Source organism: Lepidochelys olivacea (assembly GCF_965140295.1).
Source record: "Lepidochelys olivacea isolate rLepOli2 genome assembly, chromosome: 15".
Taxonomy (NCBI): Eukaryota; Metazoa; Chordata; order Testudines; family Cheloniidae; genus Lepidochelys; species Lepidochelys olivacea.
In genome coordinates, this window is record NC_140425.1 from 25,796,746 (window position 1) to 25,815,164 (window position 18,419).

The following is an 18,419-nucleotide window of genomic DNA, read 5'->3' on the forward strand; positions in this document are numbered from 1 at the left end:
CACGAATGCTCATGCTCAAATAAATTGGTTAGTCTCTAAGGTGCCACAAGTCCTCCTTTTCTTTTTGCGAATACAGACTAACACGGCTGTTACTCTATAACCCATTAGGAGTGCTTCAGAAACATGACCTACTTCTCTGTTAGGTGAAAAACTTTGTCACAAAAGCTTTTCTGTCCTGCTCCAGATATGGATGACTTTGGCTGATTGACTTTTAGCTCTTAAAGATGTACTATACTGAGCAATGCTAATGGACCCCCAAGTCCTAGATAGTAACACTTCTGTAAACGATTGCTGTACTGAGTATTGTAATAAATCATGCATTGCCCCTTATGTGTTCAAAATGCTAACCATTACTGAAGCGAAGGATGCTGTAGAAAGCTCGGGGTTCGTGCTAAAAAACTCCTACCTGCGCTGTAGTATATTTTAAGGTCTCTGTTCCCTTCCCAAGCAACACTAGTTCTAATTGCTTCGTGACATAACGGCAGCATTTGTTAATGAAAATGAAGTATTTGGTCCATGGGATAGGTAGCAATAGAAGACCAGAAGGTTTCAGAGTAACAGCCGTGTTAGTCTGTATTCGCAAAAAGAAAAGGAGTACTTGTGGCACCTTAGAGACAAACCAATTTATCTGAGCATAAGCTTTCGTGAGCTACAGCTCACTTCATCGGATGCATACTGTGGAAAATATAGAAGATGTTCTTATACATACAAACCACGAAAAAATGGGTGTTTACCACTATAAAAGGTTTTCTCTCCCCCCATCCCACTCTCCTGCTGGTAATAGCTTATCTAAAGTGATCACTCTCCTTACAATGTGTATGATAATCAAGGTGGGCCATTTCCAGCATAAATCCAGGTTCTCCCCCACCTCCACCCCCAACCAGAAGGGTTAGCACAAAAGAAATATAAGTAGACCTCCCAAACCTGTACAAATTAGGGCTATGTGAAAAGCTGCTACATTCCTTTTCCCTGAAATTTCCTGCCTCTACCCCTGTTGGCAACAGTGATCAGGATTTCAAGTTCACGAGAAACTTTGGCATTTCAAAATATGGTTCTGTTTTGAATTACAACAAAACCAGACATTCTGGAATGGTGTTTCCAAATGAAAATTTGGTCTACCCGACCACCCTTCAGCTATGGAGTAAATGACATTGTTTATTGCAACAGTGACACTGTCAGCAGATGCCAGTTTCACTCCAAAGCTGCTGGGGCTCTCAGGGCCTGTGACATGAGGGCAGCAGCCAAACCATGAGTCTGCCCTGGGGCAGAGACTCCGGAGCTTCCCAGCTCGCAGGCTAGCTGTGTTTTATCACTAAGTTTCTGACTAGGTCTCCTGCCAATACTTTACCTACATTCTGCTAGCTCTAATTGGTGGCTGCTGGAATCTTTTCCCCCTGTGCTGTGTAGACCCTCTTTAAGCAGGGAAAGGTGGTGATTTGATTTAAAACAACAACAAAAAAACCCTTGTGTCTGCTTTACTCTAGTGCTACCACTGATGAAGCTGCAATGGTTCAAACTTGTCTAGTATAGACAATGTCATAGAATCATAGGATTGGAAGGAACCTTGAGAGATCTTCTAGTCCAGTCCCCTGCACTCAAGGCAGGGCTAAATATTATCTAGACCATCCCTGACTGGTGTTTGTCTAACCTGCTCTTAAAAACCTTCAGTGACAGAGATTTCACAACCTCCCTAGGCAATTTATTCCAGTGTTTAGCTACCCTGACAGTTTGGAAGTTTTTCCTAATGTCCAACTTAAAAATCTCTCGCTGCAGTTTAAGCCCATTGCTGCTTGTCCTATCCTCGGAGGTTAACAAGAACAACTGTTCTCCCTCTTCCTTGTAACAGCCTTTTATGTACTTGAAATCTGTTCTCATATCCCTCCTCAGTCTGGGATCCTTCAGAGACTTTTATATAGCATCTTTCGTAAGTTGTTATGCTGCCATTGAGAATAGATCACTGGAGGGTGACTTTTTTCCCCTAACAAAGCAGTGTGATTTTAAGTTTCCTCAACTTTTCATTAGGTGTTTTTAAATTTCATTTTGACAAGGGAGCATGTCCTGACTGCATAGGACTTGTTTAAACTTGTGAGGTTAACTAATATAATATAATTAATGGCATCTTTTAGCAGGTTTTGCCCTCAGCATCAAGTAACATCCTGGATGACCCGCAATAATTCTTGTGGTGAAAGATCAACTTTATTGATTGTACTAGGTAGCATGTGTTTCATTACATTCATCTGGATAGAGTCAGAGCTGCTCCCTTGACATAGGCCCTATATTGCTAAGAGCTAAAGGAGATTTTCTTTAGCTCAAGTGATAGGAGGCCTGCCCTCTTGGAGCAGGAGGGATCTGAGATGTACGTTTACTGTTGCTGTCAAGTTCCAGTGGTGGCCATGGCATGTGGCTTTGTGATAGACATAAAGCTGTAAGTGGCCATAGATTGTGACAGTATTTAGAGTCATCAGGAAGCCGTACAAGCTAGAGACTTAAATACTTGTTTTATGACACTAGTGTGTTACATTCTAGCGCCTTTTAGCCTGGGATTTCAGAGGAGCCAAGGAGTTGGGCACCCAAATCCCCTTTAAAGTGATGGAAAACTTTAAAGTGATGTCAGGGTCCCTTAGTCTCCTTTAAAATCCCAGCCTTAGGACATGCTGTACTTGAGAGCATTTTTATTCCTGTAAAATGCTGACAAGTCACTTTCTTTAGTTTTGGCCGAATCAAACCTGAGGTGCAGTTCAGCATTCAGGCCATATGTGTTTGGAGTGGGTGAGTAGGTGCTTGTACGGCGCTCACAGGACTTGAATACAAGTACCTAGATAGCAGACTCCTGCTTACAATATCTGTGTAATGTGGTGCTGTCCTTACGGGGTGTTTGGTGAAAAATTTGAAGCCTCATCCTGGGCTTTCCCCCTACTAGGGTCCTGGGCGACTGCTCTCAATAGTAGAAGTGCTCAGCAATGGAAAGTTGCTTGTTGAACTTCCTGAACTGGCAATGGTGGAGCCAGCTTCTTAGGCAGTAGCAGTGGTGGCTGCTGCCGCTTGCTCCTGAGGTCGAAGATCGTCTTAACAGCATATTTAATGCAATGCCTAGGATGCCAGTGAAGTTAATATGCTTGTTATGTAGCAGGTCAAAGATTATAATACCAGGTGCCTGGCAGCAAGAGGTTCTCTTATGCTAAATGGGATTTCTGAACACGTAATGTTGACTTGGGAATCAAGAGTATCTAAGGTCCAGGGAAGAGATAGTGAGATGAACTGGCTGACACTTCGAGATGTGTGGCAAAGATAGCAAGAAATTGGATATTGAGGAGACCTTCCCCCTCCTCTATTCCTCGGCCTTTTACTAGCATGATCTAATTTTAATACTTTATTTCTCCTTCCTCTTATCCCATTTGCAAAATTTATATTTGTGTAACTGATTGAGGTTTGCCGTGATAACACAGTAAAGGATTCAACATATGCAAGTCTTAATCTTTTTAAATGGTTTTAGACCAGCCGTCAATAACTAGGGCTACTGATTAACTGCCTCCAGGTAGCTTGGGCTCTTTCTTATTTCCCTGAATACCAGCATGAGTAAACCTTAGTATAAATCGGTCAGTTATACTTGCCCCTGGACGTTTATACTGAGGAAGTGTTCTACATTCCATAAAAACATATAGAGCACCAGCATGATTGTATTGGGATGACTGGAACTGGGACAATCATGAGTGGCAGCTGTCTCAGACTTGCTACAAGGACTTAGTGATTTACTTTGTACGAAATGTCAGCCTCTCGGAGATCTGGCCTTCCTTCGCTCATTCTATTCCAAAGCTGTGTTGGATGCTCCTCTGACATGTTGGCAGGACGGACTAAGACACCCCAGCACTCTGAGCTGTTAGACTCTCTGATACACGAAAGGATGTGCGCTCTGGCTCCATCAGGTGCTGCCTGCTGGGTTGCCCCAGAGATTTTCCAGATCTAGGAATGTCTTTGTGTGATGCCATCAACTGTAGTTATTTTGTCTCAATGGTCCTCCCCACACCATGCGTGTTTGATGACACAGGGAAAGAAACATGACTTGTCCATCTGTAAGTACTTGTCTTGTTAAGAGGCTTGATCTAGTGAATGTCGGCGATACAAATAGTCGATATGGTGATACTTTCATCCAATGATTTGAGTGTAAGCTGGGTACAGCCTATGCAGAGAGCACCGTTATAACATAGAGGTCATAACATTGTAAAGGAGGTGGCTTGGTGATCAAATAACCACCTGTATATTAATGAGAAAAGTTAATTCTTAGCAGATTTTAATTTAGGGCTGATTCCTGGCTGACCCCTAATTTCCATGATATTGGTCCTACTACTTCACTCTGCCGCTATGATTACAAGGACCCTGGATTTGAATGAAACACTGGCTTACTTAGCAAGCTTGTACTGCTTCTGCAGCCAATGTAGTTGGACAACTGTCTAATGAACAAATGTCATGCAGCAAAACTGTTTTAAGTTCAGTGTGTTTTCTGGGCTACAGCTGCCAGGCTTAATAAGCTTTTGAGTAGCTGGTAGAAATCTAAATCCTCCTAGGGGGCCTCTAGCAGGGCCAGCATTAGACTTGCTGGGGCACAGGGCAGCAAATCGAAGTCCCACTGCATGGAGCTGAAACCCAGGTCCCTGAGCCCTGCCACCTGGGGCTGAAGCCTGAGCAATGTAGCTTCATGGGGGGGGGCCCTGTGACATGTCAGTCGACCACCTATTATTTGATCACTGTTAAATATTGTCAAATATTCCAGCAAGAAGGTCTTGCTGTAGGCAGCCACCTAAATATTTCATTGCATCATGATACCCCGTTAGGCTGGTTAAATGTCATTTTACTACCTGTTTTGCCATCTGGTGGTTGTGGGGGAGGGGAAGAAAGACCAAATAATTGAATATAAAGCCTTTTGATTGCCTGAAATCTTCTACAATATCTTTCTTTGTATAGCAGGCCATAAACCTATGGGGTGGCTTACAAAGCACATTAAACAAGTTAAGACACAGTCCTTGCCCTGAAGAGTTTATAGTCTAAACTGACTAGACAAACCTATAGAAACTAACCAGAAGGCAGTGCGGGAGGGACTTCATTTCATTGTATAGCATTTTTTCTGTGCTAAAATAACTCAGTCAAATCTGGGTTTTTGCTAATTATACATAAATATCTATCTAAGGCTAAGCCAAATGGAGACCATCAGGTCTTTCTCTTTTTGTTACTGTTCTAGTAAATTAGTGCTTTAAAATATTAGACCATTTTTGACATGTGACCATGCTTGACCAATAGTTGACTGATCAATTATTTTTGGACCAGTCAAATGTCCCAACCCTACGGTAAATGAATCTGAGCTTTTGACAGATATGATTATTGCAGTAGAGGAATCTCTCTGGCTAGCTCCCCAGGAAGTTCTGAAAATGCCATGTGTCCCCATAAGAAGCATTAAGATGGATTAAAAGCTGACAGTTTGATTAATGCTGTGCAGCTAATGTCCTTCTACTGTTCCTTCCCTTCTGCAATGGGGCATGCAGGCCAGGTCTGGCATGTGTGCAGTTATCTGCAGCTAGGATGATTGCTAGAGAGTCCTGACTTTTCAGAGTGTGAAATACCCAGAGCTCCGGTAGAGCAATTCAAAGATCCAGACACTTACTTGGATAAGGCATTAAGCATAACCTACATTCTACCTTCTGTTAGGTCCATGCAACCCCACTGGCTCAAATTTCAGATGTGGCACTAACTATTTCCAAAGTGGGGAAAGGCACTATGGCGCTCAAAGGTAGTTAGGCTCCTAACTTCCATTGATTTCAAGAGCCTAAATACTTTGGAGGGTCTGGGCTTAAGTGTGTCTAGAATTAAAAATCCCCCCCCCCCAATCAGTCTGGTAGCTGGAAGACAAATGAACTCCTGGTGTGAGGAGGGATGTGGAGAAGAGAGATCAGATCACTAGGTTGGGAAGAGTCAGATTCACACTTTGATTTGCTTGATGCACTTGAGTTCATATTGCCAAGTCCTGCTGCAGGACCAGTTGCTGCTCTGGCCCATTTTGCTAGCAAGGCAGAGCTGTTTTGGGTTGCATACTGCAGAAATTCAGCAGAGACTGAGTGCTGCAACAATAGAGAACATTGACAGATCATATGCTCTTGTTTTAGAACACTGAGGGTATGTCTACACTACGGAATAAGGTCGAATTTATAGAAGTTGGTTTTTTAGAAATCGGTTTTATATATTCGAGTGTGTGTCCCCACAGAAAATGCTCTAAGTGCATTAACTCGGCGGAGCGCTTCCACAGTACCGAGGCTAGAGTCGCCTTCCGGAGCGTTGCACTGTGGGTAGCTATCCCACAGTTCCCGCAGTCTCCGCTGCCCATTGGAATTCTGGGTTGAGATCCCAATGCCTGATGGGGCTAAAACATTGTCGCGGGTGGTTCTGGGTACATATCGTCAGGCCCCCGTTCCCTCCCTCCCTCCGTGAAACCAAGGGCAGACAATCATTTCGCGCCTTTTTTCCTGAGTTACCTGTGCAGACGCCATACCACTGCAAGCATGGAGCCCGCTCAGGTAAGCGTCACCCTATGTCTCCTGGGTGCTGGCAGACGCGGTACGGCATTGCTACACAGTAGCAGCAACCCCTTGCCTTGTGGCAGCAGACGGTACAGTACGACTGGTAGCCGTCATCATCATGTCCGAGGTGCTCCTGGCCACGTCGGCTGGGAGCGCCTGGGCAGACATGGGCGCAGGGACTAAATTTGGAGTGACTTGACCAGGTCATTCTCTTTAGTCCTGCAGTCAGTCCTATTGAACCGTCTTATGGTGAGCGGGCAGGCGATGCGGACTGCTAGCAGTCGTACTGTACCATCTTCTGCCGAGCAGCCATGAGATGTAGATGGCATGCAGTCCTTCTGCACCGTCTGCTGGCAGCCAAAGATGTAAAAGATAGATGGAGTGGATCAAAACAAGAAATAGACCAGATTTGTTTTGTACTCATTTGCTTCCCCCCCTCCCCTGTCTAGGGGACTCATTCTTCTAGATCACACTGCAGTCACTCACAGAGAAGGTGCAGCGAGGTAAATCTAGCCATGTATCAATCAGAGGCCAGGCTAACCTTGTTCCAATAAGGACAATAACTTAGGTGCACCATTTCTTACTGGAACCCTCCGTGAAGTCCTGCCTGAAATACTCCTTGATGTACAGGCACCCCCTTTGTTGATTTTAGCTCCCTGAAGCCAAACCTGTAAGCCGTGTCGTCAGTCGCCCCTCCCTCCGTCAGAGCAACGGCAAACAATCGTTCCGCACCTTTTTTCTGTGCGGACGCCATACCAAGGCAAGCATGGAGGCCGCTCAGCTCACTTTGGCAATTAGGAGCACATTAAACACCACACGCATTATCCAGCAGTATATGCAGCACCAGAACCTGGCAAAGCGATACCGGGCGAGGAGGCGATGTCAGCGCAGTCACGTGAGTGATCAGGAGATGGACACAGATTTCTCTGAAAGCATGGGCCCTGCCAATGCATGCATCATGGTGCTAATGGGGCAGGTTCATGCTGTGGAACGCCGATTCTGGGCTCGGGAAACAAGCACAGACTGGTGGGACCGCATAGTGTTGCAGGTCTGGGACAATTCCCAGTGGCTGCGAAACTTTCGCATGCGTAAGGGCACTTTCATGGAACTTTGTGACTTGCTTTCCCCTGCCCTGAAGCGCATGAATACCAAGATGAGAGCAGCCCTCACAGTTGAGAAGCGAGTGGCGATAGCCCTGTGGAAGCTTGCAACGCCAGACAGCTACCGGTCAGTTGGGAATCAATTTGGAGTGGGCAAATCTACTGTGGGGGCTGCTGTGATGCAAGTAGCCCACGCAATCAAAGATCTGCTGATATCAAGGGTAGTGACCCTGGGAAATGTGCAGGTCATAGTGGATGGCTTTGCTGCAATGGGATTCCCTAACAGTGGTGGGGCTATAGACGGAACCCATATCCCTATCTTGGCACCGGAGCACCAAGCCGCCGAGTACATAAACCGCAAGGGGTACTTTTTGATAGTGCTGCAAGCTCTGGTGGATCACAAGGGACGTTTCACCAACATCAACGTGGGATGGCCGGGAAAGGTGCATGATGCTCACATCTTCAGGAACTCTGGTCTGTTTCAAAAGCTGCAGGAAGACTTTATTCCCAGACCAGAAAATAACCGTTGGGGATGTTGAAATGCCTATATGTATCCTTGGGGACCCAGCCTACCCCTTAATGCCATGGCTCATGAAGCCGTACACAGGCAACCTGGACAGTAGTCAGGAGCTGTTCAACTACAGGCTGAGCAAGTGCAGAATGGTGGTAGAATGTGCATTTGGACGTTTAAAGGCGCGCTGGCGCAGTTTACTGACTCGCTTAGACCTCAGCGAAACCAATATTCCCACTGTTATTACTGCTTGCTGTGTGCTCCACAATATCTGTGAGAGTAAGGGGGAGACGTTTATGGCGGGGTGGGAGGTTGAGGCAAATCGCCTGGCTGCTGGTTACGCGCAGCCAGACACCAGGGCGGTTAGAAGAGCACAGGAGGGCGCGGTACGCATCAGAGAAGCTTTGAAAACCAGTTTCATGACTGGCCAGGCTACGGTGTGAAAGTTCTGTTGGTTTCTCCTTGATGAAACCCCCCGCCCCTTGGTTCACTCTACTTCCCTGTAAGCTAACCACCCTCCCCTCCTCCCTTCAATCACCGCTTGCAGAGGCAATAAAGTCATTGTTGCTTCACATTCATGCATTCTTTATTCATTCATCACACAAATAGGGGGATGACTACCAAGGTAGCCCAGGAGGGGTGGTGGAGGAGGGAAGGAAAATGCCACACAGCACTTTAAGCACAGCACTTTAAAAGTTTACAACTTTAAAATTTATTGAATGACAGCCTTCTTTTTTTTGGGCAATCCTCTGTGGTGGAGTGGCTGGTTGGCCGGAGGGCCCCCCCCACCGAGTTCTTGGGCGTCTGGGTGTGGAGGCTATGGAACTTGGGGAGGAGGGCGGTTGGTTACAGAGGGGCAGCAGTGGCAGTCTGTGCTCCAGCTGCCTTTGCTGCAGCTCAACCATACACTGGAGCATACTGGTTTGGTCCTGCAGCAGCCTCAGCATTGAATCCTGCCTCCTCTCATCACGCTGCCGCCACATTTGAGCTTCAGCCCTCTCTTCAGCCCGCCACTTACTCTCTTCAGCCCGCCACCTCTCCTCCCGGTCATTTTGTGCTTTCCTGCACTCTGACATTATTTGCCTCCACACATTCGTCTGTGCTCTGTCAGTGTGGGAGGACAGCATGAGCTTGGAGAACATTTCATCACGAGTGTGTTTTTTTTTTTTTTTCTTTCTAAGCTTCACTAGCCTCTGGGAAGGAGAAGATCCTGTGATCATTGAAACACATCCAGCTGGTGGAGAAAAAAAAAGGGACAGCGGTATTTAAAAAGACACATTTTATAAAACAGTGGCTACACTCTTTCAGGGTAAACCTTGCTGTTAACATTACATACATAGCACATGTGCTTTCGTTACAAGGTCGCATTTTGCCTCCTCCCACCGCGTGACTACCCCCTCAACCTTCCCCCCTCCCTGTGGCTAACAGCGGGGAACATTTCTGTTTAGCCACAGGCAAACAGCCCAGCAGGAATGGGCTCCTCTGAGTGTCCCCTGAAGAAAAGCACTCTATTTCAACCAGGTGACCATGAATTAGATCTCACTCTCCTGAGGATAACACAGAGAGATAAAGAACGGATGTTGTTTGAATGCCAGCAAACATACACTGCAATGCTTTGTTCTACAATGATTCCCGAGTACGTGTTACTGGCCTGGAGTGGTAAAGTGTCCTACCATGAAGGACGCAATAAGGCTGCCCTCCCCAGAAACCTTTTGCAAAGGCTTTAGGACTACATCTAGGAGAACCACAAATGCCAGGGCAAAGTAATCCTTTCACATGCTTGCTTTTAAACCATGTATAGTATTTTAAAAGGTACACTCACCAGAGGTCCCTTCTCCGCCTGCTGGGTCCAGGAGGCAGCCTTGGGTGGGTTCGGGGGGTACTGGCTCCAGGTCTAGGGTGAGAAACAGTTCCTGGCTGTCGGGAAAACCGGTTTCTCCGCTTGCTTGCTGTGAGCTATCTACAACCTCCTCCTCCTCATCATCTTCTTCGACCCCAAGACCTGCTTCCATATTGCCTCCATCTCCATTGAAGGAGTCAAACAACACGGCTGGGGTAGTGGTGGCTGAACCCCCTAAAATGGCATGCAGCTCATCATAGAAGCGGCATGTTTGGGGCTCTGACCCAGAGCGGCTGTTCGCCTCTCTGGTTTTCTGGTAGGCTTGCCTCAGCTCCTTCAGTTTCACGTGACACTGCTTTGGGTCCCTGTTATGGCCTCTGTCCTTCATGCCCTGGGAGATTTTGACAAAGGTTTTGGCATTTCGAAAACTGGAACGGAGTTCTGATAGCACGGATTCCTCTCCCCAAACAGCGATCAGATCCCGTACCTCCCGTTCAGTCCGTGCTGGAGCTCTTTTGCGATTCTGGGACTTCATCATGGTCACCTGTGCTGATGAGCTTTGCATGGTCACCTGCAGCTTGCCACGCTGGCCAAACAGGAAATGAGATTCAAAAGTTCGCGGTTCTTTTCCTGTCTACCTGGCCAGTGCATCTGAGTTGAGAGTGCTGTCCAGAGTGGTCATAATGGAGCACTCTGGGATAGCTCCCGGAGGCCAATACCATCGAATTGTGTCCACAGTACCCCAAATTCGAGCCGGCAACGTCGATTTAAGCGCTAATCCACTTGTCAGGGGTGGAGTAAGGAAATCGATTTTAAGAGCCCTTTAAGTCGAAATAAAGGGCTTCATTGTGTGGACGGGTGCAGGTTTACATCGATTTAACGCTGCTAAATTCGACCTAAAGTCCTAGTGTAGACCAGGGCTAACCCTCTGGCGGTGGGGAGTGAGTAAATAGCTTGTCTAAGGAGTGGGAGAACCTTGACTGAGTCAGTGACTTGAGTCACTGCCTTGGGGTGGTAGGAGTACCATTCACATCACCTGGAAGACAGGTGAGCATCTGTTCAGCATTCAGATCCCACTATTCCAAAGCAGAGTGGGAAAATAGACCAGCGTGATTGTCTTGCTTGGAAATATGGCTGTCTGCATGGCTGTGGTCCTAGTTATCCACAAATAATTCAGAAAGACTTCTCAGTGCTTGTCAGCTATTTTTGTAGTAGCTCCAAATCATCAGCAAAAATTAACACCCCCACGTGGAAAGGACATCATGCCACCAGATGAGTCATGTGGCCCAGCATCTACAATGTCCTATGATATTAGGTTTCACCATTAAGCATGAAAAAGCAGGCTCAGGAAGTGGAAGGTCATCCTATTTTCTGGTATTCATGTGCTTCATGAAACGTCTTTAATCCTCAAATGATGTAACTGTGAACTAAGCAAGACAATGCTCTGGGTTTTTAGGTAGAAAGGCATTTGTTTTGGTTCATAAATCCAATCTTTGCACTCACATCACATGAAGAGCCACTTGATCCGAAGTAAAACAAATCTTGGTGTGTGCTCAGTAAAACTGCCGCTGTAAGAATCACTGCGGAGTGGCTGTTCTTTTATCTCCTTTTCTATCCTCTGATGCGTTCTTGCAGTGATCCTAAGAACCCTTACCCATCTCCAACCCTCCCAGTGAATGGCTGTCTCAGCTTCCATCCTTCTAGCTGAGGACTGTACGGGGTGAACTTTTAAAACTGTTATTTAATTGGCTGGTAGAGCATCACATTCTTATTTCACTCCCTTCCCCAGGGATGAGCTTGCTGGCTCCATAGCACTGGCTTGCTGCAAATGCAACAAATACTACAAATTAGAACTTGCACTAGACTAAAGGGTCTATTGGCTATGGTGCAGGTTGTGTTCAGGAGATGATCTAGCTGGAAGAATCCACTTAAATACTTCCCTGCTCACCTAAATTAATTTAAACTAATTTCTTCAGTACTGGACACATGCAGTCTGACCATCTGCCGGAGTTTGGCAGACCATTTATTGAAAGGTGGTTGGACTTGCTTACTCCAGCGCTATGTTTAGTCACCAGTTTACTGATCTCCCTTGTGCCATCTTTATCACGGTCTCCAGGGTTCTGGCAAAGCCTAACCCCAGTGTTAATGACTCATTAGCAGAAATACTTCGCAATATCAGCTAAAAGTTTTCTCATGCCTCTGAGCTTTAATGCTGTCTCAACTATGGCATACATTCATGAGGTCTAAAATCTCTTGTAACCTCCACAGTCTAAAACCTCAAACACTTAATCTCACATATTTTGTCTGTTGCATAAGATATTTGAAAGCTTATCTTAATTTGAGGGGAAATCTAACTTGGAGTAAGGCTAGTCCAGATGACAACATTTTAAGTCCTGTTAAAGTGCTGTTGTGCTTTGAGCATTGTTTGTGTATAGTGCATACCAGTTTGGTGGTACAAATGACATTTGCTGTTCATGGTCAGGCCTTCAGGCCACTTAATCTAGTAGCCAGTATCAGAGGATCCAGAATTCATAATACACCTGGTCAGTAGCCAAAGTGTACACATTGCAGGGGCAATTTATTGCTAATTGTCTCAAAGCCTATCTGACTCGGTGAATTGCCCTGATAGGGCTAATCCTCTTGTTTTGCTAAAAATCCGGTATATGAATGGTTCAAGCAGTGCTCGCTGCTGGCTTTAATACCAGCTGCCTGGATGATTTTGCTGTACACAAGCAACAGTAGATTCTAGTATTTTTATAGAATGCCAGGTTAATGCAAACTACAGCCTTTCTGCTGTATCTGCCAGTTCACCTCAAGCTGCCTTTTGCAGCTCCACAGGAACTGAGACCTGAGGACTTCTGCCATCTAATCTCCTCTCTGTCACATCTGGCCTTCATGTCACTTGACTCTGACATCCCTGTAGGTAAAATCAGATATTGCCTATGGGGGGTGTTGTGAGAGTGAGTGTCCATGAAGCATTAAGTGCTATGGATTGTATACAGGTGGGATAAGGACAGGGTGATCAAGGGAGGAGAATACAAGTGGGTGGGGAGGGTGGACAACGGAATAGGGGATGAATAAGATTCCAGAAATGAAAAGAAAGGAGATGTTGCTCTTCAGAGACTGAAAAGTATTGACTATAAAAGCATGGGATAATATCACTTTATTCCTTTCTTGCCTTCCATTTATAGGGCTAATGGATGTAGTGGGGGGTTGACAAGAGAAAGTCCAACTCAAGTGACTCCTTTCTGCTCACCGTTTCCTACCAGATGTCCTATCTTTCCAAGCTCAGGGGTGAGGATGGGGTGGCTGTCTTTGGCACTTACGTTAATATTGCGGGTGACTGTGGATTCTATAGTGGAGGGACTGGAAGAATCTGAATAATGCAATTTGTCAAATGTGCACAGTCTTCCTCTGGCTGGGGACCTGGTGGAGGGCCTGTCCCTGTTGATCTGAAGGAAGAACCTTCAAAACAGCTCTGCTTTGCTTCTCGTGCCCCTTCAGAGGCTGATGGTGGTCCAAAGATGACCTCTGTCCCACCCCCTATAAAATGAACCCACTGCGTTAGCGTGAGCCTTCCCAAGATACTGTGGCCAGCCCTGTGCATGATGGTGACCACAGTGAATGGGCATTGGTGGGGCAAAAGTAGGGTATCTTTAGAGCTGTTTACATATTCACTGCAAAATGCTGCTCTTAAATAACTGACGCAGATAGTCGGAGCATCTTAAATCCAGTTTAGTAATGGACGTCATGTAAAACTCACATAAATGGGATGCAGAGTTCTGAGCCTTTCATGTGGCTTTCCTTTTTAAAGACCAGTCACAGAACAAAACTGCACAAAGCATGATACATGCTGAAATTCCTTAACTGATTATCAACACAACTTTAATCTGGTTCCATAAGAGTGTCGAGTTATTTAATCATTTGAATGGAGTTTAAACCTATTTACAAAGGAAGGAAACAAATGAAACTAACCATTGAACAGGCACCAAATCAAATATCAAAAGTGATACTCGTGACATAAAGAAATCTAACTTTACTAGTTGAGAGGCTGGGTTCATTTTAACAGATCCAGCAGAGCAAAATTCCACTCCCAGTCCCTCTTCAGTTTGAACATTGTGTGCCTGGGGCTTGTAAAATCTTTGGGGCAAGGATCTTATTTTCATATGTATTTTAATACATAGATGCTGGCCTACAGTGAATATTTCCAGACAACTTGCCTGTCTCAGGGCTATTGAGTTAAGGATTTGTAAAATCTCTCATTAAAAGCCCTGGAAATGCTGCTTATTACACCAAAATTACCTGGTATCCTTAACACAGCGGAGGCATATTCAGTCAAGGCATCTTTCCTTTGTCCGCCTATCTATGATCCTTTCTTCATTTGATGCATGCTTATAAAGAAACACCAGACCTTGAACGTTCTTGTCGGAGTCCGCCTGCTGCCTAGGCACATGTCATGCCACCTTGGATGGTAGGTTGGGACTTGGGTTACAATCAGAGGGAGCTCTTGGACACAAGGCTCTGTGTAATCTGGATCTGGTGGAAGTACTTCTCCAATTAGAATAGCTTAAAATCTTGTTGCTTTCTCCAGCACTTTTGCTGTCTGAGCCATGTTACTTAATAGACCCTCCTCCTCTTCCTTATTTTGAAGAAAGAAAAGGAGGACTTGTGGCACCTTGGAGACTAACAAACTTATTTGAGCATAAGCTTTTGTGAGCTACAGCTCACTTCCTCGGATGCATTCAGTGGAAATTTTGCTTGTCTGAGGACAAACAAGCGGAGTCTTGTAGCTCATGCAGTATCCTTTCTCTTCTGGCTTATGCCTGATTGAGTAGTGGCTGAAGGGGAAACGCCAAAGCTGATGCACTGATGTCCATTTGAAGACGCTCTTGTGCCAAATAGGACTTGACAATTGCAAACCACAAGCTATGTCCTCTTGATATCAGATGAGTCCCTGACCATCGTCAAGCTGTAAGGTTCCCTCTGCCCCCTCCCCAGCTTAGTAGAGTCCAGTGCCCTCTTCCAGATATACCTATGACATGCTTTACCTTGAGGGAGCATCCTGTAACCCCCACATTCCTCATTTTTATATAATTGTGAGCTTGCATAAAACATGCCTTGTAAGGTATCCGGGGAAAGGTTATGATCTGCTGAAAGTCATTTCTCTATCCATACATGTATATCATTAATGCATATGAAGTTGAGAATTGTGTTGTATGGTTGTCACTAAAACATGCTGTAAGCTGGGGAATCAGCTAGATATTCGCTAAACCAGAGGATTGCTAAACCTTGCCTGGAGACTAAGCAATGCCCTGACATGCCTGGACTTGTTTTTTCTAAGCATCTGGACTGAGGGTATAAAACACAGAGTGGACACATACTGGGCCCTTCTGCCCCCACCTACACTGCAAGCAACCAGGACTCTGAAGAAGATTGAAGACTCCAACAGAGGAGATTGGCCCAAGTTTAAGGAACAAGCCTGTATATTAAGGACTGAAATATCCAGTGGGGTGAGGAAAAACGGCTTAGTCTAGTTGCTGCCCAGTCTAATAGGGCTGAGAGTTTAGACTGCATGCTTATGTTTTATTTCTTTTGGTAACTCACTCTGACTTTTTGCCTATCACTTTTGTAGTCAATAAATTTGTTTTACTGTTTATCTTTACCAGTGCGTTTGTATGAAGCATGGGGCAGATCTGCTCAGGTCTGGCACAGGCTGGTGTATGTCAACTTTCCGTTACTGAAGTGGTGAAACAATTAATAAACCTGCACTGCCCACCTTGAGCAGTGCAAGACCTGAGGTACAGTGCTGGGAGGATTTGGTTCTGGTGCCTTTCTCTGTGATTAATGAGTGGCTCTGGGAGCATTCATGCAGTATAGCCAGGTGTGGGGCTCTCCATGCTTTTGTGTTGAGTGATCACAGCGCCTGGAGGGGTTTGCTGCTGGTCATTAGCTAGGTATTGAGAGACAGCCCCGGCTGGAGAGCATTAAGGGGGCACAGCGGTCCCACAGTCCCAGCTGCATCCCCAGGGCGATCTCATTACACATTAGTAGCGAAATAGTCTCGATCCATGCAGGTAGGGTTCTTCAGGGGTCAGTGGGCCTCATGTAGATCAGCCTGCAGGATCAATATTATCTCCCTCTTCCAAGCCTGTATTGCTCTTGTCAGTGCTGCTGACATCTGTACCTCCAATGAGCAGGCTTTTCTGGGGCAGTGCAGTTGTACAAACAAACGTAGCCAAGTTGAATCCAGAGATAGAGGTGCTCTCTCTGGCTTTCCAAAGAATCTTTTTAGGGTCTTGTATCCTGCTGTGGCTATGGAATTTGAGAAAAAAATTGCCTTAAATTGCCTTCCATTCTCATTGGAATGAGGATTCTGCTAGATTCTTATCAGGCTTCAACCTGGATAGCTTGTTGCAGCTCGAATACAGGCAGATTAAAGGGAAGCATGTTGTGGCTGCTCAAATTACTGTCTTAGACAAAGCTGCTTATGGCAAAACTCAGAGTTTCCTGTTCTGTTTGTGCCACCTGAGCACCTGTCCTGGCCACTCTGTTTACTTCCACCGCTCTCGGCATATGCTTTAGTTCATGCTGTCTCTCCTTCCCTAGGTCTGGAACAGCCCTGTATGCAAAGGTTTCCCAGAGCTTGGCTATCCCATGCACTCATCTGTGTTGTGATTTGTCCTTGGTTGCATTAGACTGTAAGCGCTTCAGGGCAGAGAATGGTTGGTGTGAGGAAAATTAGTTTGAACAAGATTCTACCCTCCATTGCTGGCTTGATCAAAGAACGTGTCTGCATTTAGCATGTGTGTGAAAAGTGTGGTGTGAACACTGAGTGTGAGTCAGCATGCTCTTGTTAAAGTGACTGGAGAAGCCAGCTCCGTGTATCAAGCTGAGCCCACTGTACCTGCATGCGCTGAAGCTGGTAGCGCAGTGACCACTAGTTCAAATCCAAAACAAGCACCTCATCGTGCAAAATGGAGCAGCTCCGCCCCAAATACCCTCGAAGGCCAGGCTGTCTGCATCTTCTTAACCTGCTCTACTTGATCAAGTTCTACTTTTTAATAAAGTTACTTCTCACTAAAGGAATTTGATAAGACCGAGCTCCCAGGTTCACAAGGGGGCTTTAACTGTGCCAAAAAAAAAAAGTTCAGCCTACGAAGAGCCTTCTTCCAGTTTAGCCCTTAGTATGACCAGTGTAAGGATCGCTTGTCTGTTTTGTCTTGTACACTTTAAAAGCTGCTCCGTAACGAGTCCATTGCATCAATGACAGTAAAATCACTGTCTTCCGTGAGAGGGAACAATACAGGTGTGATAAAGCCTAGCCCAAATGTCTGCTTTCTCTTACAGAATGTGAGGATTGACCCCAATAGCATCGCCTTCAGTATGTGGAAAGACGTTCCTGTTCCTTTTTACCTGTCAGCCTTCTTCTTTGAGGTGATGAATCCAACAGAGATTCGTCTGGGAGCCAAGCCAGTGGTGAATCAGCGTGGGCCTTATGTTTACAGGTCTAGTATTGCTATTGGCAGAATCACCTTCATACAAGCTGAGCCAAAATGAAGGGTTCACTGTTAGACTTTTATTCCTGAAGTTCTGCTCCAGCTTGGTGAAGGTTTACGTGGGGCTGAGTGATGCAGATCTAGGGGGAAGAATAGTTGAAATCCATGCCAGGGCTTCTGTCTCATACATCACTGAACCCAGACAAGGCAGGACAGGGAACAGTTTAAGTCGTCTTTTAATCCTCCAGCTCATGGCTGTCAATTAAAACAGAGCTAGCTAAGATGATCAAGGTTGTAAGCAGAGCTGAGCAAACAAGAGAGCAGCTAGGAGGCACAGGAGAAAAATGCACAGTAAAAACTGAAGTCTGAAAGAACGACTTTTCTTTTTTTAAACTTCAGCTGTAATACTTCAGGCCAATATTTTGGTTGCCAAATTGAGGTGCACCCCTTACACTCACTCACTCGCTCTTAACAAGCCTGACTTTTTCCAAAAGTACCAGGCACCTGTCCTCTGAAATCTGGCCTTTTTTAAAGGGAGCAGAAATGTTAAGGAGTACATCCAAAAATCAGTAACTTTTTGAAAATCTTGGCTTTGGTGCGTTTGCAGGGGGAGGCATTAGACCAGATGGCCTTCCATTTGTTAACAGTAATCTTACCAGATGTCCCTGACACAAACTTGTACCCAAAGTCAGTTCAGTAGACCAAGAAAGATTGTGTGGGAAGATTAGCTCTCTTTAATCCCTTTTTGGTTGGGTAGGATTTGGGAGCCTGACTGTATATACACATCGGCATTGCCGTCCGAACGGGCAAGTCAGCACTCTGCTAAAGCCATGTTGATCACCTGTAGGTTGAGATATCTTAACATGCTTTCAGTTTTGAGTAGGCTTATTATGAGCCTACAAACTGAAT

At 45.6% G+C, this 18,419-nt stretch overlaps 1 protein-coding gene across 2 annotated transcripts in view; it reads left to right on the plus strand.

Annotated features, from left to right (window-relative positions):
- Nucleotides 1–18,419, plus strand: part of SCARB1 (scavenger receptor class B member 1) — a 42,501-nt gene that overhangs the window by 1,383 nt on the left and 22,699 nt on the right. For both annotated transcript variants that reach the window (XM_084648891.1, XM_084648890.1), the window contains exon 2: nucleotides 17,362–17,519. In XM_084648891.1, the coding sequence (XP_084505017.1) occupies nucleotides 17,362–17,519 (158 nt within the window). The remainder of the gene's footprint in view (nucleotides 1–17,361; nucleotides 17,520–18,419) is intronic.